Source organism: Oncorhynchus keta, unplaced genomic scaffold (assembly GCF_023373465.1).
Source record: "Oncorhynchus keta strain PuntledgeMale-10-30-2019 unplaced genomic scaffold, Oket_V2 Un_scaffold_2955_pilon_pilon, whole genome shotgun sequence".
Lineage (NCBI taxonomy): Eukaryota > Metazoa > Chordata > Actinopteri > Salmoniformes > Salmonidae > Oncorhynchus > Oncorhynchus keta.
The window spans coordinates 315362-342922 of NW_026290906.1; the positions used below are offsets into that span (position 1 = coordinate 315362).

The window sequence follows — 27561 nt, forward strand, 5'->3', positions numbered from 1 at the left end:
CTGACTGATAAACCTAATGATGTGTCTGACTGATAAACCTAATGATGTGTCTGTCTGATAAACCTAATGATGTGTCTGACTGATAAACCTAATGATGTGTCTGATAAACCTAATGATGTGTCTGATAAACCTAATGATGTGTCTGATAAACCTAATGATGTGTCTGATAAACCTAATGATGTGTCTGATAAACCTAATGATGTGTCTGATAAACCTAATGATGTGTCTGACTGATAAACCTAATGATGTGTCTGACTGATAAACCTAATGATGTGTCTGACTGATAAACCTAATGATGTGTCTGACTGATAAACCTAATGATGTGTCTGACTGATAAACCTAATGATGTGTCTGACTGATAAACCTAATGATGTGTCTGACTGATAAACCTAATGATGTGTCTGTCTGATAAACCTAATGATGTGTCTGACTGATAAACCTAATGATGTGTCTGATAAACCTAATGATGTGTCTGACTGATAAACCTAATGATGTGTCTGATAAACCTAATGATGTGTCTGACTGATAAACCTAATGATGTGTCTGACTGATAAACCTAATGATGTGTCTGACTGATAAACCTAATGATGTGTCTGACTGATAAACCTAATGATGTGTCTGACTGATAAACCTAATGATGTGTCTGACTGATAAACCTAATGATGTGTCTGATAAACCTAATGATGTGTCTGATAAACCTAATGATGTGTCTGATAAACCTAATGATGTGTCTGATAAACCTAATGATGTGTCTGATAAACCTAATGATGTGTCTGATAAACCTAATGATGTGTCTGACTGATAAACCTAATGATGTGTCTGACTGATAAACCTAATGATGTGTCTGACTGATAAACCTAATGATGTGTCTGACTGATAAACCTAATGATGTGTCTGACTGATAAACCTAATGATGTGACTGATAAACCTAATGATGTGTCTGATAAACCTAATGATGTGTCTGATAAACCTAATGATGTGTCTGACTGATAAACCTAATGATGTGTCTGACTGATAAACCTAATGATGTGTCTGATAAACCTAATGATGTGTCTGATAAACCTAATGATGTGTCTGATAAACCTAATGATGTGTCTGATAAACCTAATGATGTGTCTGATAAACCTAATGATGTGTCTGATAAACCTAATGATGTGTCTGATAAACCTAATGATGTGTCTGTCTGATAAACCTAATGATGTGTCTGATAAACCTAATGATGTGTCTGTCTGATAAACCTAATGATGTGTCTGAAACCTAATGATGTCTGTCTGATAAACCTAATGATGTGTGTCTGATAAACCTAATGATGTGTCTGATAAACCTAATGATGTGTCTGATAAACCTAATGATGTGTCTGTAAACCTGATAAACCTAATGATGTGTCTGACTGATAAACCTAATGATGTGTCTGATAAACCTAATGATGTGTCTGATAAACCTAATGATGTGTCTGATAAACCTAATGATGTGTCTGATAAACCTAATGATGTGTCTGATAAACCTAATGATGTGTCTGATAAACCTAATGATGTGTCTGATAAACCTAATGATGTGTCTGACTGATAAACCTAATGATGTGTCTGACTGATAAACCTAATGATGTGTCTGATAAACCTAATGATGTGTCTGATAAACCTAATGATGTGTCTGATAAACCTAATGATGTGTCTGATAAACCTAATGATGTGTCTGATAAACCTAATGATGTGTCTGATAAACCTAATGATGTGTCTGATAAACCTAATGATGTGTCTGACTGATAAACCTAATGATGTGTCTGATAAACCTAATGATGTGTCTGACTGATAAACCTAATGATGTGTCTGATAAACCTAATGATGTGTCTGATAAACCTAATGATGTGTCTGACTGATAAACCTAATGATGTGTCTGATAAACCTAATGATGTGTCTGATAAACCTAATGATGTGTCTGATAAACCTAATGATGTGTCTGATAAACCTAATGATGTGTCTGACTGATAAACCTAATGATGTGTCTGACTGATAAACCTAATGATGTGTCTGACTGATAAACCTAATGATGTGTCTGACTGATAAACCTAATGATGTGTCTGACTGATAAACCTAATGATGTGATAAACCTGATGTGTCTGATAAACCTAATGATGTGTCTGACTGATAAACCTAATGATGTGTCTGATAAACCTAATGATGTGTCTGATAAACCTAATGATGTGTCTGATAAACCTAATGATGTGTCTGATAAACCTAATGATGTGTCTGACTGATAAACCTAATGATGTGTCTGACTGATAAACCTAATGATGTGTCTGATAAACCTAATGATGTGTCTGTCTGATAAACCTAATGATGTGTCTGACTGATAAACCTAATGATGTGTCTGACTGATAAACCTAATGATGTGTCTGATAAACCTAATGATGTGTCTGACTGATAAACCTAATGATGTGTCTGACTGATAAACCTAATGATGTGTCTGACTGATAAACCTAATGATGTGTCTGACTGATAAACCTAATGATGTGTCTGATAAACCTAATGATGTGTCTGACTGATAAACCTAATGATGTGTCTGACTGATAAACCTAATGATGTGTCTGATAAACCTAATGATGTGTCTGACTGATAAACCTAATGATGTGTCTGATAAACCTAATGATGTGTCTGTCTGATAAACCTAATGATGTGTCTGATAAACCTAATGATGTGTCTGACTGATAAACCTAATGATGTGTCTGACTAATAAACCTAATGATGTGTCTGATAAACCTAATGATGTGTCTGATAAACCTAATGATGTGTCTGACTGATAAACCTAATGATGTGTCTGATAAACCTAATGATGTGTCTGATAAACCTAATGATGTGTCTGATAAACCTAATGATGTGTCTGACTGATAAACCTAATGATGTGTCTGACTGATAAACCTAATGATGTGTCTGTCTGATAAACCTAATGATGTGTCTGACTGATAAACCTAATGATGTGTCTGACTGATAAACCTAATGATGTGTCTGATAAACCTAATGATGTGTCTGATAAACCTAATGATGTGTCTGACTGATAAACCTAATGATGTGTCTGACTGATAAACCTAATGATGTGTCTGACTGATAAACCTAATGATGTGTCTGATAAACCTAATGATGTGTCTGTCTGATAAACCTAATGATGTGTCTGATAAACCTAATGATGTGTCTGATAAACCTAATGATGTGTCTGATAAACCTAATGATGTGTCTGATAAACCTAATGATGTGTCTGATAAACCTAATGATGTGTCTGATAAACCTAATGATGTGTCTGATAAACCTAATGATGTGTCTGATAAACCTAATGATGTGTCTGATAAACCTAATGATGTGTCTGATAAACCTAATGATGTGTCTGTCTGATAAACCTAATGATGTGTCTGTCTGATAAACCTAATGATGTGTCTGATAAACCTAATGATGTGTCTGACTGATAAACCTAATGATGTGTCTGATAAACCTAATGATGTGTCTGACTGATAAACCTAATGATGTGTCTGTCTGATAAACCTAATGATGTGTCTGACTGATAAACCTAATGATGTGTCTGTCTGATAAACCTAATGATGTGTCTGATAAACCTAATGATGTGTCTGATAAACCTAATGATGTGTCTGATAAACCTAATGATGTGTCTGATAAACCTAATGATGTGTCTGATAAACCTAATGATGTGTCTGATAAACCTAATGATGTGTCTGATAAACCTAATGATGTGTCTGACTGATAAACCTAATGATGTGTCTGATAAACCTAATGATGTGTCTGACTGATAAACCTAATGATGTGTCTGACTGATAAACCTAATGATGTGTCTGACTGATAAACCTAATGATGTGTCTGATAAACCTAATGATGTGTCTGACTGATAAACCTAATGATGTGTCTGACTGATAAACCTAATGATGTGTCTGATAAACCTAATGATGTGTCTGACTGATAAACCTAATGATGTGTCTGACTGATAAACCTAATGATGTGTCTGATAAACCTAATGATGTGTCTGATAAACCTAATGATGTGTCTGACTGATAAACCTAATGATGTGTCTGACTGATAAACCTAATGATGTGTCTGATAAACCTAATGATGTGTCTGATAAACCTAATGATGTGTCTGATAAACCTAATGATGTGTCTGACTGATAAACCTAATGATGTGTCTGACTGATAAACCTAATGATGTGTCTGACTGATAAACCTAATGATGTGTCTGACTGATAAACCTAATGATGTGTCTGTCTGATAAACCTAATGATGTGTCTGATAAACCTAATGATGTGTCTGATAAACCTAATGATGTGTCTGACTGATAAACCTAATGATGTGTCTGACTGATAAACCTAATGATGTGTCTGATAAACCTAATGATGTGTCTGATAAACCTAATGATGTGTCTGATAAACCTAATGATGTGTCTGATAAACCTAATGATGTGTCTGACTGATAAACCTAATGATGTGTCTGATAAACCTAATGATGTGTCTGACTGATAAACCTAATGATGTGTCTGATAAACCTAATGATGTGTCTGATAAACCTAATGATGTGTCTGATAAACCTAATGATGTGTCTGATAAACCTAATGATGTGTCTGATAAACCTAATGATGTGTCTGATAAACCTAATGATGTGTCTGATAAACCTAATGATGTGTCTGATAAACCTAATGGTAACTGGTCTGGCAACAAATTTTCCTAAAGGAAACCATGGGTGATGGTGTGTAGTGGTGTGATAGTGTGTAGTAGTGTGTAGTAGTGTAATTGTGTGTGTGTAGTAGTGTAATTGTGTGTGTGTAGTAGTGTAGTAGTGTGTAAATTGGGGCCGGATTGGTTGGCGCGTTGGACTAGTAACTGAAAGGTTGCTAGATGGAATCCCCCGAGCTGACAAGGTAAAAATCTGTCATTCTGCCCCTGAACAAGGAACCCACTGTTCCTAGGTCAGTTAACCCACTGTTCCTAGGTCAGTTAACCCACTGTTCCTAGGCCAGTTAACCCACTGTTCCTAGGCCAGTTAACCCACTGTTCCTAGGCCAGTTAACCCACTGTTCCGAGGCCAGTTAACCCACTGTTCCGAGGCCAGTTAACCCACTGTTCCTAGGTCAGTTAACCCACTGTTCCGAGGCCAGTTAACCCACTGTTCCTAGACCAGTTAACCCACTGTTCCTAGACCAGTTAACCCACTGTTCCTAGACCAGTTAACCCACAGTTCCTAGACCAGTTAACCCACAGTTCCTAGACCAGTTAACCCACTGTTCCTAGACCAGTTAACCCACTGTTCCTAGACCAGTTAACCCACTGTTCCTAGGCCAGTTAACCCACTGTTCCTAGACCAGTTAACCCACTGTTCCTAGACCAGTTAACCCACTGTTCCTAGACCAGTTAACCCACTGTTCCGAGGCCAGTTAACCCACTGTTCCGAGGCCAGTTAACCCACTGTTCCGAGGCCAGTTAACCCACTGTTCCGAGGCCAGTTAACCCACTGTTCCGAGGCCAGTTAACCCACTGTTCCGAGGCCAGTTAACCCACTGTTCCGAGGCCAGTTAACCCACTGTTCCGAGGCCAGTTAACCCACTGTTCCTAGACCAGTTAACCCACTGTTCCGAGGCCAGTTAACCCACTGTTCCGAGGCCAGTTAACCCACTGTTCCGAGGCCAGTTAACCCACTGTTCCTAGGTCAGTTAACCCACTGTTCCTAGACCAGTTAACCCACTGTTCCTAGACCAGTTAACCCACTGTTCCGAGGCCAGTTAACCCACTGTTCCGAGGCCAGTTAACCCACTGTTCCGAGGCCAGTTAACCCACTGTTCCGAGGCCAGTTAACACCAATGTGACGACTCTAGGCCAATTGTGCGTCGCCCCATTGACCTCGCGGCCGGCTGCGACAGAGCCTGGGCTCGAACCCAGAGTCTCTGGTGGCACAGCTAGCACTGTGAATTCGTTGTTAAATAATTTAAATAAATAAAACATTTAAAGGGTGTGTATAGTAGTATAATTGTGTCTGTGTGTGAGGCTTTTACCTCCAGAGTTGAGGTATCTCTTCCTGGTGTGTAGTAGTGTGTGTGTGTGTGTGTGTGTGTGTGTGTGTGTGTGTGTGTTTTACCTCCAGAGTTGAGGTATCTCTTCCCGGTGTGGACAGGGGGGTATTTGGGGGCTAGTTTCTGGTCAGGCCAACAGAAGCCCTCGGCAGAGAACACCAGCCGATGACCCAGTCTGGAAAACTTCCACAGCAACTCTTCTGGACCACTGGCTAGGATTACATCATAACTACAGAGGAAGAGGAGGGAGCCTTCATCATCACCATCGTCATTCCAGGGCCCACCAGCCCAACTCATATTAGATCAAGCAGAGAGGGTGGGGCGACACCCAACCACAAACAGCTGATCAAACAGCCCCCCCCTCCCCACAAAAACACAGAGAGAGAGAGACCATAATGACCATGTCCTTCTAGTGTAGACTAGTGTAGAATCGTGTAGACCCACCTGTCCACAAACATAATGACCATGTCCTTCTTGGCAGAGTGTTTGAGGAGTTCTGTCTTCAGCCAGCGAACTTTCTGACCTCCTCCTACAGTACGAGCAACGTCTCCTCCCTTCCACTGTTCACCTAGACCCAGCACCTACACACACCGGATCACACACACACATATTTTACAGTGAATGTGTGTGTGTGGGAGTGTGTCTAGGTGTGGGAGTGTGTCTAGGTATGGGAGTGTGTCTAGGTATGGGAGTGTGTCTAGGTATGGGAGTGTGTCTAGGTATGGGAGTGTGTCTAGGTATGGGAGTGTGTCTAGGTAGGGGAGTGTGTCTAGGTATGGGAGTGTGTCAAGGTATGGGAGTGTGTCAAGGGAGGGAGTGTGTCAAGGTATGGGAGTGTGTCTAGAAGGTCTAGGAAGGGAGTGTGTCTAGGTATGGGAGTGTGTCTAGGTATGGGAGTGTGTCTAGGATGGGAGTGTGTCAGGTAAGAGGGAGTGTGTCTAGGTATGGGAGTGTGTCTAGGAAGGACATGGGAGGAGTCTAGGTATGGGAGTGTGTCTAGGTATGGGAGTGTGTCTAGGTATGGGAGTGTGTCTAGGTATGGGAGTGTGTCAAGGTATGGGAGTGTGTCAAGGTATGGGAGTGTGTCTAGGTATGGGAGTGTGTCTAGGTATGGGAGTGTGTCTAGGTATGGGAGTGTGTCTAGGTATGGGAGTGTGTCTAGGTATGGGAGTGTGTCTAGGTATGGGAGTGTGTCTAGGTATGGGAGTGTGTCTAGGTATGGGAGTGTGTCTAGGTGTGGGAGTGTGTCTAGGTGTGGGAGTGTGTCTAGGTGTGGGAGTGTGTCTAGGTGTGGGAGTGTGTCTAGGTATGGGAGTGTGTCTAGGTGTGGGAGTGTGTCTAGGTGTGGGAGTGTGTCTAGGTGTGGGAGTGTGTCTAGGTATGGGAGTGTGTCTAGGTGTGGGAGTGTGTCTAGGTGTGGGAGTGTGTCTAGGTATGGGAGTGTGTCTAGGTATGGGAGTGTGTCTAGGTATGGGAGTGTGTCTAGGTATGGGAGTGTGTGGGAGTGTGTCAAAGGTATGGGATGTCCTTGTGGGAGTGTGTCTAGGTATGGGACCATGTCCTGGGAGTGTGTCTAGGTATGTGAGTGTGTCTATGGTATGGGAGTGTGTGGGAGTGTGTCTAGGTATGGGAGTGTGTCTAGGTATGGGAGTGTGTGGGAGTGTGTCTAGGTATGGGAGTGTGTGGGAGTGTGTCTAGGTATGGGAGTGTGTGGGAATGTGTCTAGGTATGGGAGTGTGTGGGAGTGTGTCTAGGTATGGGAGTGTGTCTAGGTATGGGAGTGTGTGGGAGTGTGTCTAGGTATGGGAGTGTGTCTAGGTATGGGAGTGTGTCTAGGTATGGGAGTGTGTCTAGGTATGGGAGTGTGTGGGAGTGTGTCTAGGTATGGGAGTGTGTGGGAGTGTGTCTAGGTATGGGAGTGTGTCTAGGTATGGGAGTGTGTCTAGGTATGGGAGTGTGTCTAGGTATGGGAGTGTGTCTAGGTATGGGAGTGTGTCTACGTGTGGGAGTGTGTCTACGTGTGGGAGTGTGTGGGAGTGTGTCTAGGTATGGGAGTGTGTCTAGGTATGGGAGTGTGTGGGAGTGTGTATGGGTGTGTCTAGGTGTGGGAGTGTGTCTAGGTGTGGGAGTGTGTCTAGGTGTGGGAGTGTGTCTAGGTGTGGGAGTGTGTCTAGGTGTGGGAGTGTGTCTAGGTGTGGGAGTGTGTCTAGGTGTGGGAGTGTGTCTAGGTATGGGAGTGTGTCTAGGTATGGGAGTGTGTCTAGGTATGGGAGTGTGTCTAGGTATGGGAGTGTGTCTAGGTGTGGGAGTGTGTCTAGGTGTGGGAGGCTGTGTAGGTGTGGGAGTGTGTGTGTGTATGTGTGTGATGGTGTGTGTAGGTGTTTAGGTGTGTAGGTGTGTGTAGGTGTGTAGGGGTGTGTGTGTGTGTGTGTGTGTAGGTGTGTGTGTAGGTGTGTGTGTGTGTAGGTGTGTGTGTGTGTGTGTGTGTGGTGTGTGTGTGTGTGTGTGTGTGTGTAGGTGTGTGTGTGTGTAGGTGTGTGTGTGTGTGGTGTGTGTGTGTGTGTGTGTGTGTGTGTGTGTGTGTGTGTGTGTGTGTGTGTGTGTGTGTGTGTGTGTGTGTGTGTGTGTGTGTGTGTACCTTAACAGTATAGTTGAACTCTTTGCTGGTTCTCATAAAGCGGGTGAAGCCATCAGTGTCCTCTGTAGCTACTGTTATTACCATGAGATTCTCTATAGGAGAGGGAGAGAGGGAGAAGGGAAGAGGGAGAGAGAAGGGGAGAGAGAGAGGGAGGGGGAGAGGGAGAGGGAGAGAGGGGAGAGGGGGAGAGAGAGGGAGAGAGAGAGGGAGGGAGGGGGAGAGGGGGAGAGAGGGGGAAAAGCAACACAATTAGACCAAATCATGAGAAAACAGTAAGATAATTACTTGAAACATTCGAAAGAATTGAACAAAAAACAGAAAACTAGAATGCTATTTGTCCCTAAACAGAGAGTACACAGTGGCAGAATACCTGACCACTGTGACTGACCCTAAACAGAGAGTACACAGTGGCAGAATACCTGACCACTGTGACTGACCCTAAACAGAGAGTACACAGTGGCAGAATACCTGACCACTGTGACTGACCCTACACAGAGAGTACACAGTGGCAGAATACCTGACCACTGTGACTGACCCTACACAGAGAGTACACAGTGGCAGAATACCTGACCACTGTGACTGACCCTATACAGAGAGTACACAGTGGCAGAATACCTGAGCACTGTGACTGACCCTAAACAGAGTACACAGTGGCAGAATACCTGACCACTGTGACTGACCCTAATTTGAGAGTACGCAGTGGCAGAATAAGACCACTGTGACTGACCCTAAATGAGTACAAATGAATAAATGTAAATGTAAACAGAGAGTACACAGTGGCAGAATACCTGACCACTGTGGCTGACCCAAATTTAAGGAAATCTTTGACTATGTACAGACTCAGTGAGCATAGCCTTGCTATTGAGAAAGGCCGCCGTAGGCAGACATGGCTCTCAAGAGAAGACAGGCTATGTGCTCACTGCCCACAAAATGAGGTGGAAACTGAGCTGCACTTCCTAACCTCCTGCCCAATGTATGACCATATTAGAGAGACATATTTCCCTCAGATTACACAGATACACAAAGAATTAGAAAACAGACCTGATCTTGATAAACTCACATATCTACTGGGTGAAATACCAGTGTTTTATCACAGCAGCAAGATTTGTGACCTGTTGCCACTAGAAAAGGGCAACCAGTGAAGAACAAACACCGTTGTAAATACAACCCATATTTATGTTGATTTATTGTCCTTTGGTACGTTAACTATTTGTACATCACTGTGTTACAACACATACACACACAAGGACTAGACAAAACTAACCCCCCCCCGATGACAAGACCAAACTAACCCCCCCGATGACCAGACGACACTAACCCCCCCAAGGACTAGACAAAACTAACCCCCGATGACAAGACCAAATGACTAGACAAAACTAACCCCCCGATGACAAGACAAAACTAACCCCCCGATGACAAGACCAAACTAAACCCCCGATGACCAGGACTAGACAAAACTAACCCCCCGATGACAAGACCAAACTAACCCCCGATGACCAGACGACACTAACCCCCAAGGACTAGACAAAACTAACCCCCCGATGACAAGACCAAACTAACCCCCGATGACCATACGACACTAACCCCCGATGACAAGACCAAACTAACCCCCGATGACCATACGACACTAACCCCCCGATGACAAGACAAAACTACCCCCCAGACGACTAGGCTAAACCCCCCACCCAGAAGACTAGGCTAACCCCCAGACGACTAGGCTAACCCCCCAGGCGACTAGGCTAACCCCCAGACGACTTGGCTAACCCCTCAGACGACTAGGCTAACCCCCTCAGACGACTAGGCTAACTCCCCCACCCAGAGACGACTAGGCTAACCCCCTCAGACGGCTAGGCTAACTCCCCCACCCAGACGACTAGGCTAACCCCCTCAGACGACTAGGCTAACCCCCTCAGACGACTAAGCTAACCCCCCACCCCCTCAGACGACTAGGCTAACCCCCTCAGACGACTAGGCTAACCCACCCAGACGACTAGGCTAACCCCTCCCCCCACCCAGACGACTAGGCTAACCCCCAGACGACTAGGCTAACCCCCCAGACGACTAGGCTAACCCCCCTCAGATGAATAGGCTAACCCCCTCAGACGACTAGGCTAACCCCCTCAGGCGACTAGGCTAACCCCCTCAGACGACTAGGCTAACCCCCTCAGACGACTAGGCTAACCCCCTCAGACGACTAAGCTAACCCCCTCAGACGACTAGGCTAACCCCCTCAGACGACTAAGCTAACCCCCTCAGACGACTAAGCTAACCCCCTCAGACGACTAGGCTAACCCCCTCAGACGACTAAGCTAACCCCCTCAGACGACTAAGCTAACCCCCCCTCACCCAGACTAAGCTAACCCCCTCAGACGACTAGGCTAACCCCCCCACCCCACCCCCCAGACGACTAGGCTAACCCCCTCAGGCGACTAAGCTAACCCCCTCAGGCGACTAGGCTAACCCCCTCAGGCGACTAAGCTAACCCCCCTCAGGCGACTAGGCTAACCCCCTCAGACGACTAGGCTAACCCCCTCAGACGACTAGGCTAACCCCCTCAGGCGACTAGGCTAACCCCCTGAGACGACTAAGCTAACCCCCCTCAGACGACTAGGCTAACCCCCCTCAGACGACTAGGCTAACCCCCTCAGACGACTAGGCTAACCCCCTCAGACGACTAGGCTAACCCCCCACCCCACCCAGACGACTAGGCTAACCCCCTCAGACGACTAAGCTAACCCCTCAGACGACTAGGCTAACCCCCCACCCCACCCAGACGACTAGGCTAACCCCTCAGACGACTAGGCTAACCCCCTCAGACGACTAGGCTAACCCCCCTCAGACGACTAGGCTAGCCCCCCTCAGACGACTAGGCTAGCCCCCTCAGACGACTAGGCTAGCCCCCTCAGACGACTAGGCTAACCCCCTCAGACGACTAGGCTAACCCCCTCAGACGACTAGGCTAGCCCCCTCAGACGACTAGGCTAACCCCCTCAGACGACTAGGCTAACCCCCTCAGACGACTAGGCTAACCCCCTCAGACGACTAGGCTAACCCCCTCAGACGACTAGGCTAACCCCCTCAGACGACTAGGCTAACCCCCTCAGACGACTAGGCTAACCCCCCCCTCAGACGACTAGGCTAACCCCCTCAGACGACTAGGCTAACCCCCTCAGACGACTAGGCTAACCCCCTCAGACGACTAGGCTAACCCCCTCAGACGACTAGGCTAACCCCTCAGACGACTAGGCTAACCCCTCAGACGACTAGGCTAACCCCCCTCAGACGACTAGGCTAACCCCCTCAGACGACTAAGCTAACCCCTCAGACGACTAGGCTAACCCCCCACCCCACCCAGACGACTAGGCTAACCCCACCCAGACGACTAGGCTAACCCCCCTCAGACGACTAGGCTAACCCCCCTCAGACGACTAGGCTAACCCCCTCAGACGACTAGGCTAACCCCCCTCAGACGACTAGGCTAACCCCCCTCAGACGACTAGGCTAACCCCCCTCAGACGACTAGGCTACCCCCCTCAGACGACTAGGCTAACCCCCCTCAGACGACTAAGCTAACCCCCCTCAGACGACTAGGCTAACCCCCCTCAGACGACTAGGCTAGCCCCCCTCAGACGACTAGGCTAACCCCCCTCAGACGACTAGGCTAACCCCCCTCAGACGACTAGGCTAACCCCTCAGACGACTAAGCTAACCCCCTCAGACGACTAGGCTAACCCCCATCAGACGACTAGGCTAACCCCCCTCAGACGACTAGGCTAACCCCCTCAGACGACTAGGCTAACCCCCTCAGACGACTAGGCTAACCCCCCTCAGACGACTAGGCTAACCCCCCTCAGACGACTAGGCTAACCCCCCTCAGACGACTAGGCTAACCCCCCTCAGACGACTAAGCTAACCCCCCTCAGACGACTAGGCTAACCCCCCTCAGACGACTAGGCTAACCCCCCCGGCCCCACAGAAGATCCAGCTGTTGACTAAGGCTGACTGACTCTTTCCATCCAGAGCCATAATATATTTACTCTTTCTAGGACTGGGAATGGATTTCCCCTGCATTTCCTCAGGGAGGAAAAGAGGAGGAGAGGGGGAGGAAAGGGGTGAGAGAGGGGGGGGGTGAAGGGGAGAGAGGAGGAGGAAAGGGGAGAGAGAGGGGGGAGAGGAGGAGGAAAGGGGATAAGAAGGGGGAGAGGAGAGAGGAAAGGGGATAAGAAGGGGGAGAGGAGGAGGAAAGGGGATAAGAAGGGGAGAGGAGAGAGGAAAGGGGATAAGAAGGGGGGGAGGAAGGAGGAAAGGGGATAAGAAGGGGGAGAGGAGAGAGGAAAGGGGATAAGAAGGGGAGAGAGGAGAGAGGAAAGGGGATAAGAAGGGGAGAGGAGCCCCCTCAGGGGATAATAAGGGGAGAGGAGAGAGGAAAGGGGATAAGAAGGGGAGAGGAGGAGGAAAGAGGGATAAGAAGGGGGAGAGGAGAGAGGAAAGGGGATAAGAGGGGAGAGGAGGGAGGAAAGGGGGATAAGAAGGGGAGAGGGAGAGGAGGAGGAAGGGGATAAGAAGGGGGAGAGGAGGAGAGGAAAGGGGATAAGAAGGGGGAGAGGAGAGAGGAAAGGGGATAAGAAGGGGGAGAGGAGAGAGGAAAGGGGATAAGAAGGGGGAGAGGAGAGAGGAAAGGGGATAAGAAGGGGGAGAGGAGAGAGGAAAGGGGATAAGAAGGGGGAGAGGAGGAGGAAAGGGGATAAGAAGGGGGAGAGGAGAGAGGAAAGGGGATAAGAAGGGAGAGAGGAGGAGGAAAGGGGTGAGAGAGAGGGGGTGAAGGGAGAGAGGAGGAGGAAAGGGGTGAAGGGGAGAGAGGGGGTGAAGGGGAGAGAGGAGGAGGAAAGGGGATAAGAAGGGGGAGAGGAGAGAGGAGGAGGAAAGGGGATAAGAAGGGGGAGAGGAGAGAGGAGGAGGAAAGGGGATAAGAAGGGGGAGAGGAGAGAGGAGGAGGAAAGGGGTTAAGAAGGGGGAGAGGAGAGAGGAGGAGGAAAGGGGTTAAGAAGGGGGAGAGGAGAGAGGGCAGGAAGGTGGGAATCACAAACCCTCCCTTGTCTCTCCAGCCGGCTGGTCAGAGTATATTCCACACGTAGCCTCCATATGCTGCTGTATGTGCTAAGAGACATGGAGTAGCGTGTGTGTGGGGGGGTTAGGGGGTGCAGAAGGTTCTTTAACACCTCTCTCTCCACATCAGCTGAGTTGTCTCCTAGTGATGATTGACTCTCAGTAACATGCGAAGTAACACAGTTACATCAAACAGACCCAGTTTCAAACTGGAACGCTGTGTACTAATGTTAGCTAGTTATGATGGTATCATCATGACAGTTTACTAAGAGTAGTTTATGTTAACAACACACAGCACCAATACTATAATACAGCACATAGCTACTAGCTTCTAATTTCAAGAGCTCCGAGCTTCTAATTTCAAGCGCTCCTAGCTTCTAATTTCAAGAGCTCCTAGCTTCTAATTTCAAGAGCTCCTAGCTTCTAATTTCAAGAGCTCCTAGCTTCTAGCTCCTAGCTTCTAATTTCTAATTCCAAGAGCTCCTAGCTCCTAGCTTCTAATTTCAAGAGCTCCTAGCTCCTAGCTTCTAGCTCCTAGCTTCTACTTTCAAGAGCTTCTGGCTCCTAACTTCTAGCTTCGAGCTTCTAATTTCAAGAGCTCCTAGCTCCTAGCTTCTAGCTCCTAGCTTCTAATTTCAAGAGCTCCTAGCTCCTAGCTTCTAGCTCCTAGCTTCTAATTTCAAGAGCTTCTGGCTCCTAGCTTCTAGCTTCGAGCTTCTAATTTCAAGAGCTCCTAGCTCCTAGCTTCTAGCTCCTAGCTTCTAATTTCAAGAGCTCCTAGCTCCTAGCTTCTAATTTCTAATTCCAAGAGCTCCTAGCTCCTAGCTTCTAATTTCAAGAGCTCCTAGCTCATAGCTTCTAGCTCCTAGCTTCTACTTTCAAGAGCTTCTGGCTCCTAGCTTCGAGCTTCTAATTTCAAGAGTTCCTAGCTTCTAGCTCCTAATTTCAAGAGCTCCTAGCTTCTAGCTCCTAATTTCAAGAGCTCCTAGCTTCTAGCTCCTAGCTTCTAATTTCAAGAGCTTCTAGCTGCTAGCTCCTAGCGCCTAGCTTCTAATTTCAAGAGCTTCTAGCTCCTAGCTTTTAGCTTCTGCTCCTAGCTTCTAATTTCAAGAGCTTCTAGCTCCTAGCTTCTAGCTCCTAGCTTCTAATTTCAAGAGCTTCTAGCTCCTAGCTTCTAATTTCAAGAGCTTCTAGCTCCTAGCGCCTAGCTTCTAGCTTCTAACTTCTAGCGCCTAGCTTCTAACTTCAAGAGCTTCTAGCTCCTAGCTTTTAGCTTCTGCTCCTAGCTTCTAATTTCAAGAGCTTCTAGCTCTTAGCTTCTGCTCCTAGCACCCATCTACACTACTGTTCAAGTTTGGGGTCACTTAGAAATGTCCTTGTTTTTTTAAAGAAAAACACATTTTTTGGTCCATTAAAATAACATCAAATTGATCAGATATACAGTAGACATTGTTCATGTTTAATGTTGTAAATGACTGTTGTTGCTGGAAACAGCTGATTTTTAATGGTATATCTACATAGGCGTACAGAGGCCCATTATCAGCAACCATCACTCCTGTGTTCCAATGGCACATTGTGTTAACTAATCCAAGTTTATCATTTTAAAAGGCTAATTGATCATTAGAAAACACTTTTGCAATTATGTTAGCACAGCTGAAAACTGTCGTTCTGATTAAAGAAGCAATAAAACTGACCTCCTTTAGACTAGTTGAGTATCTGGAGCATCAGCATTTGTGGGTTCGATTACAGGCTCAAAATGGCCAGAAACAAAGACCTTTCTTCCGAAATTCATCAGTCTATTCTTGTTCTGAGAAATGAAGGCTATGCCATGCGAGAAAATTGCCAAGACAGTCAAGATCTTGTACAACGATGTGTACTACTCCCTTCACAGAACAGCACAAACTCTCTAACCAGAATAGAAAGAGGAGTGGGAGGCCCCGGTGCACAACTGAGCAAGTGGACAAGTACATTAGTGTGTCTAGTTTAAGAAACAGACGCCTCATAAGTCCTCAACTGGCAGCTTCATTAAATAGTACCCGCATAATACCACTCGCAACGTCAACAGTGAAGAGGCGACTCCAGGATGGTCCAGTGTCTGTGTTCTTTTGCTCATCTTAATCTTTTATTTTTATTGGCCAGTCTGAGATATTGCGTTTTCTTGGCAACTCTGCCTAGAAGGGCAGCATCCCGGAGTCGCAAGGACATTTCTAAGTGACCCCAAACTTTTGAACGGTAGTGTATCTCTATCCTCGGCCCATCTTTGGTTGTGTCAACACATCCAGCTGCTGAAGGCCTCCTTGGACCAAACATCACACATCAAATCTTATTAGTCACATGCGCTGAATACAACAGAATACAACCTTACCATGAAATGCTTACTTACAAGCCCACAACAAACAATGCAGTTCAAGAAATACAGTTAACAAAATATTTACTAAATAAACTAAAGTTAAAAACAAACAAAAAAGTTATACAATAAAATAACAATAATGAGGCTGTATACAGGGGATACCGGTACTTCTGTAACTAGAGCAAAACGTGTTGTCATGAACCAGCAGAGAGCAGGTCTCGAACCTTCGACCTTCTAGCCCGAAGTCCGGTGCGCTATCGACTATGCCGAGTCGTTACAATATTATATTTTACTAACATCAGTGCCACTCAATTTAGGACGTTACTCGACGGGTCAAAATGTAACCTAACGTAAAGTATGATATATTACGTCCAATAAGACAGTAGGTTACATTTTGACCCGTTTAGTATGATATATTACGTCCAATAAGACAGTAGGTTACATTTTGACCCGTCGGGTATGATATATTACGTCCAATAAGACAGTAGGTTACATATTGACCCGTTTAGTATGATATATTACGTCCAATAAGACAGTAGGTTACATTTTGACCCGTCTGGTATGATATATTACGTCCAATAAGACAGTAGGTTACATATTGACCCGTTTAGTATGATATATTACGTCCAATAAGACAGTAGGTTACATTTTGACCCGTCGGGTATGATATATTACATCCAATAAGACAGTAGGTTACATTTTGACCCATCGGGTATGATATATTACGTCCAATAAGATAGTAGGTTACATTTTGACCCGTCTGGTATGATATATTACGTCCAATAAGACAGTAGGTTACATTTTGACCCGTCTGGTATGATATATTACATCCAATAAGACAGTAGGTTACATTTTGACCCGTCTGGTATGATATATTACGTCCAATAAGACAGTAGGTTACATTTTGACCCGTCGAGTATGATATATTACGTCCAATGAGACAGTAGGTTACATTTTGACCCGTTGAGTATGATATATTACGTCCAATAAGACAGTAGGTTACATTTTGACCCGTTGAGTATGATATATTACATCCAATAAGACAGTAGGTTACATTTTGACCCGTCTGGTATGATATATTACGTCCAATAAGACAGTAGGTTACATTTTGACCCGTTGAGTATGATATATTACGTCCAATAAGACAGTAGGTTACATTTTGACCCGTTTAGTATGATATATTACATCCAATAAGACAGTAGGTTACATTTTGACCCATCGGGTATGATATATTACGTCCAATAAGACAGTAGGTTACATTTTGACCCATTGAGTATGATATATTACGTCCAATAAGACAGTAGGTTACATTTTGACCCGTCTGGTATGATATATTACGTCCAATAAGACAGTAGGTTACATTTTGACCCGTTTAGTATGATATATTACATCCAATAAGACAGTAGGTTACATTTTGACCCATCGGGTATGATATATTACGTCCAATGAGACAGTAGGTTACATTTTGACCCGTCTGGTATGATATATTACGTCCAATAAGACAGTAGGTTACATTTTGACCCGTTTAGTATGATATATTACATCCAATAAGACAGTAGGTTACATTTTGACCCATCGGGTATGATATATTACGTCCAATGAGACAGTAGGTTACATTTTGACCCGTCTGGTATGATATATTACGTCCAATAAGACAGTAGGTTACATTTTGACCCATCGGGTATGATATATTACGTCCAATAAGACAGTAGGTTACATTTTGACCCATCGAGTATGATATATTACGTCCAATAAGACAGTAGGTTACATTTTGACCCATCGGGTATGATATATTACTTCCAATAAGACAGTAGGTTACATTTTGACCCATCGGGTATGATATATTACTTCCAATAAGACAGTAGGTTACATTTTGACCCGTCTGGTATGATATATTACGTCCAATAAGACAGTAGGTTACATTTTGACCCGTCTGGTATGATATATTACGTCCAGTAAGACAGTAGGTTACATTTTGACCCGTCTGGTATGATATATTACGTCCAATAAGACAGTAGGTTACATTTTGACCCGTTTAGTATGATATATTACATCCAATAAGACAGTAGGTTACATTTTGACCCATCGGGTATGATATATTACGTCCAATAAGACAGTAGGTTACATTTTGACCCATCGAGTATGATATATTACGTCCAATAAGACAGTAGGTTACATTTTGACCCGTCGGGTATGATATATTACATCCAATAAGACAGTAGGTTACATTTTGACCCGTCTGGTATGATATATTACATCCAGTAAGACAGTAGGTTACATTTTGACCCGTCTGGTATGATATATTACGTCCAATAAGACAGTAGGTTACATTTTGACCCGTCGGGTATGATATATTACGTCCAATAAGACAGTAGGTTACATTTTGACCCGTCTGGTATGATATATTACGTCCAATAAGACAGTAGGTTACATTTTGACCCGTCGGGTATGATATATTACGTCCAATAAGACAGTAGGTTACATTTTGACCCGTTTAGTATGATATATTACATCCAATAAGACAGTAGGTTACTGCAAACCCGAAAGGAGGGTGGTTGGTGTGGAGAATAACTCTAACATCTAGCAACCCCTAAGGTTGCGTGTTTTCATCTCATCTACTTTTAGCTACTTAGCATGTTAGCTAACCCTTCCTCTAATCTTAACTGTTTAACCTAACCCTTAACCTAGGGCCTAGCCACCTAGCTAACATTAGCCACAACACATTGAAATCAATCATATATTGTACGTATTGCAAATTTGTTTCATATTGTACCAATTGCAATTCGTAAAATACTATAAATGGTATTTTTTTTGTCCAACAGCTATTACATTGGCAGTACGTTTTGCTCTGAGACCAGTTTGACCCTTACCATAATACCCATAATAACAACTAGCGACCCCTATTCCTACCACCACGACATTACCCTGAAGTTCCCCGCTATCTGCCGCCACTACATAGCTGGCCCTCCTAACCCCGGTCCCTGCCTACCCGGCCGGCCTTCCTAACCCCGGTCCCTGCCTACCCGGCCGGCCCTCCTAACCCCGGTCCCTGCCTACCCGGCCGGCCCTCCTAACCCCGGTCCCTGCCTACCCGGCCGGCCCTCCTAACCCCGGTCCCTGCCTACCCTGCCGGCCCTCCTAACCCCGGTCCCTGCCTACCCGGCCGGCCCTCCTAGCCCCGGTCCCTGCCTACCCGGCCGGCCCTCCTAACCCCGGTCCCTGCCTACCCGGCCGGCCCTCCTAACCCCGGTCCCTGCCTACCCGGCCGGCCCTCCTAACCCCGGTCCCTGCCTACCCGGCCGGCCCTCCTAACCCCGGTCCCTGCCTACCCGGCTGGCCCTCCTTACCCCGGTCCCTGCCTCCCCGGCTGGCCCTCCTAACCCCGGGCCCTGCCTCCCCGGCTGGCCCTCCTTACCCCGGTCCCTGCCTCCCCGGCTGGCCCTCCTAACCCCGGGCCATGCCTACCCGGCCGGTTAGAGTTATACATGCAGGGTCTGATACATGGTCCCCGCTACTTGCTGACCCGATTCACCACCGTCACTATCAGATAAAGTCAACATTACTGGATCGCTACATTTAGCTAACGGAGTTCCAGCTAGCGGTGTGAGTGGGCTGTGTTGGACGGAAACGGGGGCTCCTAGAGCGGGTTTACCTGGAGGGATGACCCGCTGCTCCGCTCCGAGGCTGCTCTGCATCAAACCGAGTAGGAGCACACAGACCACGGCGATCCAACTCGACTCCATGGCCTTGGTGGTGAGACTTTCCGGGTGTAATTTGGCTACTGTAGACTACAGCATATAATATGTCTCCCTCTCTCTCTCTCTCTCTCTTTTAGTAACGAAGATGATTCGCCCTGCGCAGTAGGAATATTCTGTCAACATACCGTCACCCCGCCCCTTTCAACCGGGTTCGAGCAATGAGAAACAGCAGAGGAGTGATCGAAGGGACGACACCCAATCAGAGCACCAGACGGACCGAGTGTGGACCAATGGGAGCCGGACAGATGGAAGTTAGAAGCGGTGATTTTCCTGCCCCTGCGGCCACAGAAAGTTCTTGAAATGAAGAGAAATGTGAATCTCTCTGCCACGTCGTTGGAATTCCTGGCCCAGACAGAAGAGGGGGAGGAGAGGATGGGAGAGACTCTCTCTCTTGACACCCCCCAGTAAACCATGTTAGTTCATAGCTCACGTTTAGTTATGTTAGTAGATGGTAATATAGTGTTTAGTTAGGAAGCTTTAATGTGTCATTATAATCTACTGTAACATACTCTAGTCGGTTCCATTGATAGGAACGAATTCAATCACATTTATTAACAAGTGATACAGACACATTAATCATGTTAAAGGGAAATTCCACCACTTTTCCACTCATTTTCATTATCCCCAGCACAATGCCAGTGTCTGTCGGTAATCATCAATATGAGGTTTAAAAGTGGCAGAATATGTAAGATAATCTTTACAGAACAGTTATTATTTCACGTTATAAATAGTAATGATACTATTATTCATATTATTAGGTATAGTTAATGGTGTGTTTTAGATGGGGTGGCAGGGTAGCCTAGTGGTTAGAGCATTGGAGGTTGCAAGTTCAAACCCCTGAGCTGACAAGGTACAAATCTGTCGTTCTGCCCCTGAACAGGCAGTTAACCCACTGTTCCCAGGCCGTCATTGAAAATAAGAATTTGTTCTTAACTGACTGGTTAAATAAAGGTAAAATAATTTTTTTAAATGAGTAGCATTAAGGGTTCTTCAACAACAGGGGACCTGACTGACCTCAGGGAGAGAGACATCTCCCTAAAGCTGGTGTCCCAATGTTGGTTTTACTGTTAGCTATCTGAAGATAAATGCACTAACTGTAAGTCTCTCTGGATAAGAGTGTCTGCTAAATGACTAACATGTAAATGTAAACACACTGTAAAAAGTCATTCTGCAAAATCAATTTTGGGGTGGAAACCCGCTGCCCAGAACCTTTGGAGTAACCAAACTCAAAGTATTTCAGTGTTCAGTACTTACGTCGGTGTTCAGTACTTATGTCAGTACTTATGTCAGTACTTATGTCAGTGTTCAGTATTTATATCAGTACTTATGTCAGTACTTATGTCAGTACTTATGTCAGTGTTCAGTACTTATGTCAGTGTTCAGTACTTATGTCAGTACTTATGTCAGTACTTATATCAGTACTTATGTCAGTACTTATGTCAGTGTTCAGTACTTATGTCAGTGTTCAGTACTTATGTTCAGTACTTATGTCAGTGTTCAGTACTTATATCAGTACTTATGTCAGTGTTCAGTACTTATGTCAGTACTTATGTCAGTGTTCAGTACTTATGTCAGTGTTCAGTACTTATATCAGTACTTATGTCAGTGTTCAGTACTTATATCAGTACTTATGTCATGTTCCATCTCTTTAAGTGTCTAAATACTGAACTGTTTTGTGTTTTAAGAATTTAAATCAGCATTATATATTCTGAACAACATAAAAATGTACGGTCCCTTTTACTTAAATGACAAAATGATTCAGTGTTTATTATAATTGTTTGTCAGTGTAAGTAGTTCAGTACTATTAGTGATTTCCATTCATGCCTTAATGTTTGACATTGTTTCATGTGTTTTTACTATTTGAACCACATTATCAGGCTCATTTCAGTACCTCTGTTCTCACTTATGTCACTGTTTGATATTTTATTTATATGATTATTAGCTCCATTAGCTGTATGCAAATGTCAGTGTTCAGCTACTCTTCCTCAGGGTCCACACAAACATTAATAGACACTGGGAGTTCTCTGCCAGTACTAACCCTGTTACAGAGGCTGAGCCACTGGCTTACTGTCAGTGCTCTTTCATATCGTCCCTATGGAGGGGTGAGTCAGTACTTATGTTAGTGTTCACTTCCATGCCGTGTCCCTCGGAGGTGTTCGTCACTTAGTGGGTTGAGTCACTGATGTGAGTGTTCAGTAATTATGTTGTGCCGTGTCGGAGTTTTGGGCTATAATCATCCTTTAAGTCAGTGGTTGAAGATATCCCTTATGTGGTGTGGGGCCTGTGCTTTGGTAAAGTGGGTGGGGTTATATCCTTCCTGTTTGGCCTTGTCGGGGTACTCGTCGCTCTTTATGCCGTCCCTACTGGGGCACTTCCAGTGTCTCAGTACTTATATCTGTCTCTATGTCAGTGTTCAGTGCTGCATGTAGTTTATGTGTCGGTGGCTTATGTCAGTCTTGGTTAGCGTTATATCAGTACTTATGTCAGTGTTGCAGTAGTTATGTCAATACCCGAGTTTCAGTACATGTCAGTGTTCTGCCCCTATCAGGTAGTTAACCCAGTGTTCTAGGCTGTCATTGAAAATAAGAATTTGTTCTTAATAACTTACTTGCCTAGTAAAATTCAGTAAAATTTAAAATATCAGTACTTATGTCTGTCTTATCCAGTGTCCTTCTGTATTTAAGCATGCTTATGTCAATTCTTTCTCTTTCTCTGTTCGGAGGACCTTAGTCCAGGACCATGCCCCAGGACTACCTGGCCTGATGACTCCTTGCTGTCCCCAGTCCACCTGGTATGTGCTGCTGCTTCAGTTTCAACTGTTCTGCCTGCAGCTATGGAACCCTGACCTGTTCACCGGACGTACTTATGTCCCAAACCTGCTGTTTTCAACTCTCTAAAGACTTTTTAGGTTTTGGCCTTTCTAGGTAGATTTTCCTAGCCACTGTTGCTTCTATATCTGCATTACTTGCGGTTTGTGGGTTTTAGGCTTATTTCTGTTCAGCACTTTGAGATATCAGCTGATGTACTTAAGGGCTTTATAAATAAATCTGAAGAAAAAAACAGTATTTTTAAAGGCACACTTAGCCTACATTAAACACTGAAGATGGAGCCAGAGAGGATGGCTGCAGTTTTGGGTTCCTAACCAACTGTGCTATTGTGTTTGTTTTTTTCACGTTGTTTGTAACTTATTGTGTACATAATGTCGCTGCTACCGTCTCTTATGACCGAAAAGAGCTTCTGTACATCAGGACTGCGATTACTCACCTTGAAATGGACGAAGAATTTTTCTTTATCGAGTCGTACGAGAGGGATTTAATCCAGACACCCGACAAGGTTTTATATATTTATATATAATAATAATAATAATAATATTTATATCATTTCTCCTCCCAATGTTCAGGAGAAAGAGACAGAGATATTCGGAAGGAGTATTGGAATGCCTGATAAATTGCTGGCAACAGTGGTAATCTGCCTTTGTCATCAGTACTGTTGGCCAACATACAATCACTGGATAATAAAGTGGAAAAAACTACAAGCAGTATATCCTACCAAGTGGACATTAAAAACTGTAATATCTTATGTTTCACCAAGTCTCCTGGGTGTTCAACCAGTGGGCAGGGGTTATTCCAGTAACTTTGACTGGGAGGGTTACGGCCTGGATGTCAGGTGCTTATAGAGACATCCTGGATCCAGCCCTCATCGCAGACTTCCACCGTCCGTGTTCAGGGCTTAACCAGGTAGTGTCCCTAGAGAGGGAGGGGTACTGTCACACCTGATCAGTTTCACCTGTCCTCGTTATTGTCTCCACCCCCTCCAGGTGTCGCTTGTTTTCCCCAGTGTCTTTATCCCTGTGTTTTATCCTAGGTCCAGTGTTTCCTGTCTCTCTGTACCAGTAAAAATTTATCCCTGTGTTTCCTGTCTCTCTGTACCAGTGTTTTTATCCCTGTGTTTTGTCTCTCTGTACCAGTGTTTTATCCCTGTGTTTCCTGTCTCTCTGTACCAGTGTATTTATCCCTGTGTTTCCTGTCTTCTGTACTATTTTAACCCTTCATCTTGCTCATTTGTCAAGTCAACCTCGTGTTTTTCCCCATACTCCTGTTTCTATTCTTATTTGATAGTCTTCCTGGTTTTGGTTCCTGCCTGACTCTGGACTACTTTCCCACCTGCCCTGACCTTGAATCTGCTTTTCAGTGCCTATTGGACTCTGGTTTTGACCTTCAGCCTTCAACACGACCATTCTCTTGCCTAACCCCCTTTTTGGATGAATAAACATGGTAAGACTCCAACCATCTGCCTCCTGTGTCTGTATCTGGATCTCACCTTGTGCCTTGATACAAACACTGTTTTTTCCAACCGTTTGCTAAGAGCTGGCAGCAAGCTGATAGGTCTGCTGTTAGAACCACTATCGGGTAGCGAAATGACTTTGGCTTCCCTCCAGGCCTGAGGACAAAAACGTTCCTCTAGGCTCAGATTAAAGACAGATAGGAATAGAATAGTGGAGGCTGTTATAGCAGCAAAGGGGACCGTCTCCATGTTAATACCCATGATTTTTGAATGAGATGAGCAGGTGTCCAGGGTCGGTCAGTAGTGTAGTACTGTTCATTAACCCTACTAGATAGCAGTGGTGGAAAAATCCCCAAAATGTCAAGGTTAAAGAAAAGATAGCTTAATGAAAATGACTGAAGTCAAAGTCACCCAGTTAAAACTTACTTGAGTAAAAGTCTAAAAGAATTTGCTTTGAAATATACGTAAGTAAAAAAAGCAAATGTAATTGCTAAAATATACTTAAGTATCACAGTGTCCCCTGTGAATCCGTTGGTAGAGCATGGCACTTGGGTTCAGTTGGTAGAGCATGGCACTTTGGTTCAGTTGGCTGCATGGCACCGCAACTGGGTTCAGTTGGTAGAGCATGGCACCTTTGGGTTCAGTTGGTAGAGCATGGCACCGCCAGGGTTCAGTTGGTAGAGCATGGCACTTTGGGTTCAGTTTTAGAGCATGGCCTTTCTGGGTTCAGTTGGTAGAGCATGGCATCTTGGGTTCAGTTTGTAGAGTTTTGGCACTTTGGGTTCAGTTGGTAGAGCATGGCACTTTGGGTTCAGTTGGTAGAGCATGGCACCGCCAGGGTTCAGTTGGTAGAGCATGGCACTTTGGGTTCAGTTGGTAGAGCATGGCACTTTGGGTTCAGTTGGTAGAGCATGGCATCTTGGGTTCAGTTGGTAGAGCATGGCATCTTGGGTTCAGTTGTTAGAGCATGGCACCGCCAGGGGTTCAGTTGGTAGAGCATGGCATCTTGGGTTCAGTTGGTAGAGCATGGCACGCCAGGGTTCAGTTGGTAGAGCATGGCACTTTGGGTTCAGTTGGTAGGGCATGGCACTTTGGGTTCAGTTTTTAGAGCATGGCATCTTGGGTTCAGTTGGTAGAGCATGGCATCTTGGGTTCAGTTGTTAGAGCATGGCACCGACTGGATTTCAGTTGGTAGAGCATGGCACTTTGGGTTCAGTTGGTAGAGCATGGCATCTTGGGTTCAGTTGGTAGAGCATGGCACCGCCATGGTTCAGTTGGTAGAGCATGGCACTTTGGGTTCAGTTGGTAGAGCATGGCACTTTGGGTTCAGTTGGTAGAGCATGGCACCGCCAGGGTTCAGTTGGTAGAGCATGGCACCGCAGGGTTCAGTTGGTAGAGCATGGACTGCCAGGGTTCAGCCTGGTAGAGCATGGCACTTTGGGTTCAGTTGGTAGAGCATGGCATCTTGGGTTCAGTTGGTAGAGCATGGCACCGCCAGGGTTCAGTTGGTAGAGCATGGCACTTGGTTCAGTTGGTAGAGCATGGCACCACCAGTAACTGGTAGAGCATGGCACTTTGGGTTCAGTTGGTAGAGCATGGCAACGCCAGGGTTCAGTTGGTAGAGCATGGCACTTTGGTTCACCCCAGAGCATGGCACTTTGGGCTCAGTTGGTAGAGCATGGCACCGCCAGGGTTCAGTTGGTAGAGCATGGCACCGCCATGGTTCAGTTTAAAGCATGGCACTTTGGGTTCAGTTGGTAGAGCATGGCACCGCCAGGTTCAGTTGGTAGAGCATGGCACTGCCAGGGTTCAGTTGGTAGAGCATGGCACTGCCAGGGTCTCAGTTGTACCATGGCATCCCTGGGTTCAGTTGGTAGAGCATGGCACTGCCAGGGTTGAGTTGGTAGAGCATGGTTTTTTGGGTTCAGTTGGTAGAGCATGGCACCGCCAGTTTTGGTTCAGTTGGTAGAGCATGGCACTTTGGGTTCAGTTGGTAGAGCATGGCACCCTGCCTCCTGGGTTCAGTTGGTAGAGCATGGCACTTTTCCTGGTTCAGTTGGTAGAGCATGGCATCTTGGGTTCAGTTGGTAGAGCATGGCACCGCAGGGTTCAGTTGGTAGAGCATGGCATCTTGGGTTCAGTTGGTAGAGCATGGCACCGCCAGGGTTCAGTTGGTAGAGCATGGCACTTTGGGTTCAGTTGGTAGAGCATGGCACCGCCTTGGGGCTCAGTTAAAGAGCATGGCACCGCCAAGGTTCTGTTGGTAGAGCATGGCACCGCCAGTTAATCATGATTTTTGGTAGAACATGGCACTTTGGGTTCAGTTTGTAGAGCATGGCACCGCCAGGGTTCAGTTGGTAGAGCATGGCACTTTGGGTTCAGTTGGTAGAGCATGGCACTTTGGGTTCAGTTGGTAGAGAAAATGGCACCTAAGGGTTCAGTTGGTAGAGCATGGCTCCACCAGGGTTCAGTTGGTAGAGCATGGCATCTTGGGTTCAGTTGGTAGAGCATGGCAACGCCAGGGTTCAGTTGGTAGAGCATGGCTCCACCAGGGTTCAGTTGGTAGAGCATGGCACCGCCAGTGTTCAGTTGGTAGAGCATGGCACCGCCAGGGTTCAGTTGGTAGAGCTTGGCACCGCCAGTGTTCAGTTGGAAGAGCATGGCACCGCCAGGGGCACAGTTGGTAGAGCATGGCTCCACCAGGGTTCAGTTGGTAGAGCATGGCACCGCCAGGGCACAGTTGGTAGAGCATGGCACCGCCAGGGTTCAGTTGGTAAAGCATGGCACTTTGGGTTCAGTTGGTAAAGCATGGCACTTTGGGTTCAGTTGGTAGAGCATGGCAACGCCAGGGTTCAGTTGGTAGAGCATGGCACCGCCAGGGCACAGTTGGTAGAGCATGGCACCGCCAGGGTTCAGTTGGTAGAGCATGGCACTTTGGGTTCAGTTGGTAGAGCATGGCACCGCCAGGGTTCAGTTGGTAGAGCATGGCACCGCCAGGGTTCAGTTGGTAGAGCATGGCACTTTGGGTTCAGTTGGTAGAGCATGGCACTTTGGGTTCAGTTGGTAGAGCATGGCACCTTGGGCTCAGTTGGTAGAGCATGGCACCGCCAGGGTTCAGTTGGTAGAGCATGGCACCGCTTGGGTTCAGTTGGTAGAACATGGCACTTTGGGTTCAGTTGGTAGAGCATGGCACCGCCAGGGTTCAGTTGGTAGAGCATGGCACTTTGGGTTCAGTTGGTAGAGCATGGCACTTTGGGTTCAGTTGGTAGAGCATGGCACCGCCTTGGGTTCAGTTGGTAGAGCATGGCTCCACCAGGGTTCAGTTGGTAGAGCATGGCACCGCCAGTGTTCAGTTGGTAGAGCATGGCA

The 27561-nt window shown here is 45.7% G+C and overlaps 1 protein-coding gene and 1 long non-coding RNA gene across 2 annotated transcripts in view; one reads left to right on the top strand and one right to left on the bottom strand.

Moving 5' to 3' along the window:
- plod3 (procollagen-lysine, 2-oxoglutarate 5-dioxygenase 3) overlaps window positions 1–20010 on the bottom strand; it is a 78922-nt gene extending 58912 nt beyond the window's left edge. Inside the window, exons 1-4 of the mRNA XM_052515579.1 lie at window positions 19803–20010; window positions 8695–8786; window positions 6501–6637; window positions 6122–6285 (exon numbers count right to left, since the gene is read on the bottom strand). Coding sequence (XP_052371539.1) covers window positions 6122–6285; window positions 6501–6637; window positions 8695–8786; window positions 19803–19893 — 484 coding nt within the window. The 5' untranslated portion in view covers window positions 19894–20010. The remainder of the gene's footprint in view (window positions 1–6121; window positions 6286–6500; window positions 6638–8694; window positions 8787–19802) is intronic.
- On the top strand, window positions 7316–8343 carry LOC127928539 (uncharacterized). The gene is made up of 4 exons (XR_008131532.1): window positions 7316–7344; window positions 7381–7524; window positions 8103–8158; window positions 8249–8343. It is a non-coding gene; the product is annotated as an uncharacterized LOC127928539 (long non-coding RNA).
- Window positions 20011–27561: the final 7551 nt, after the last annotated feature.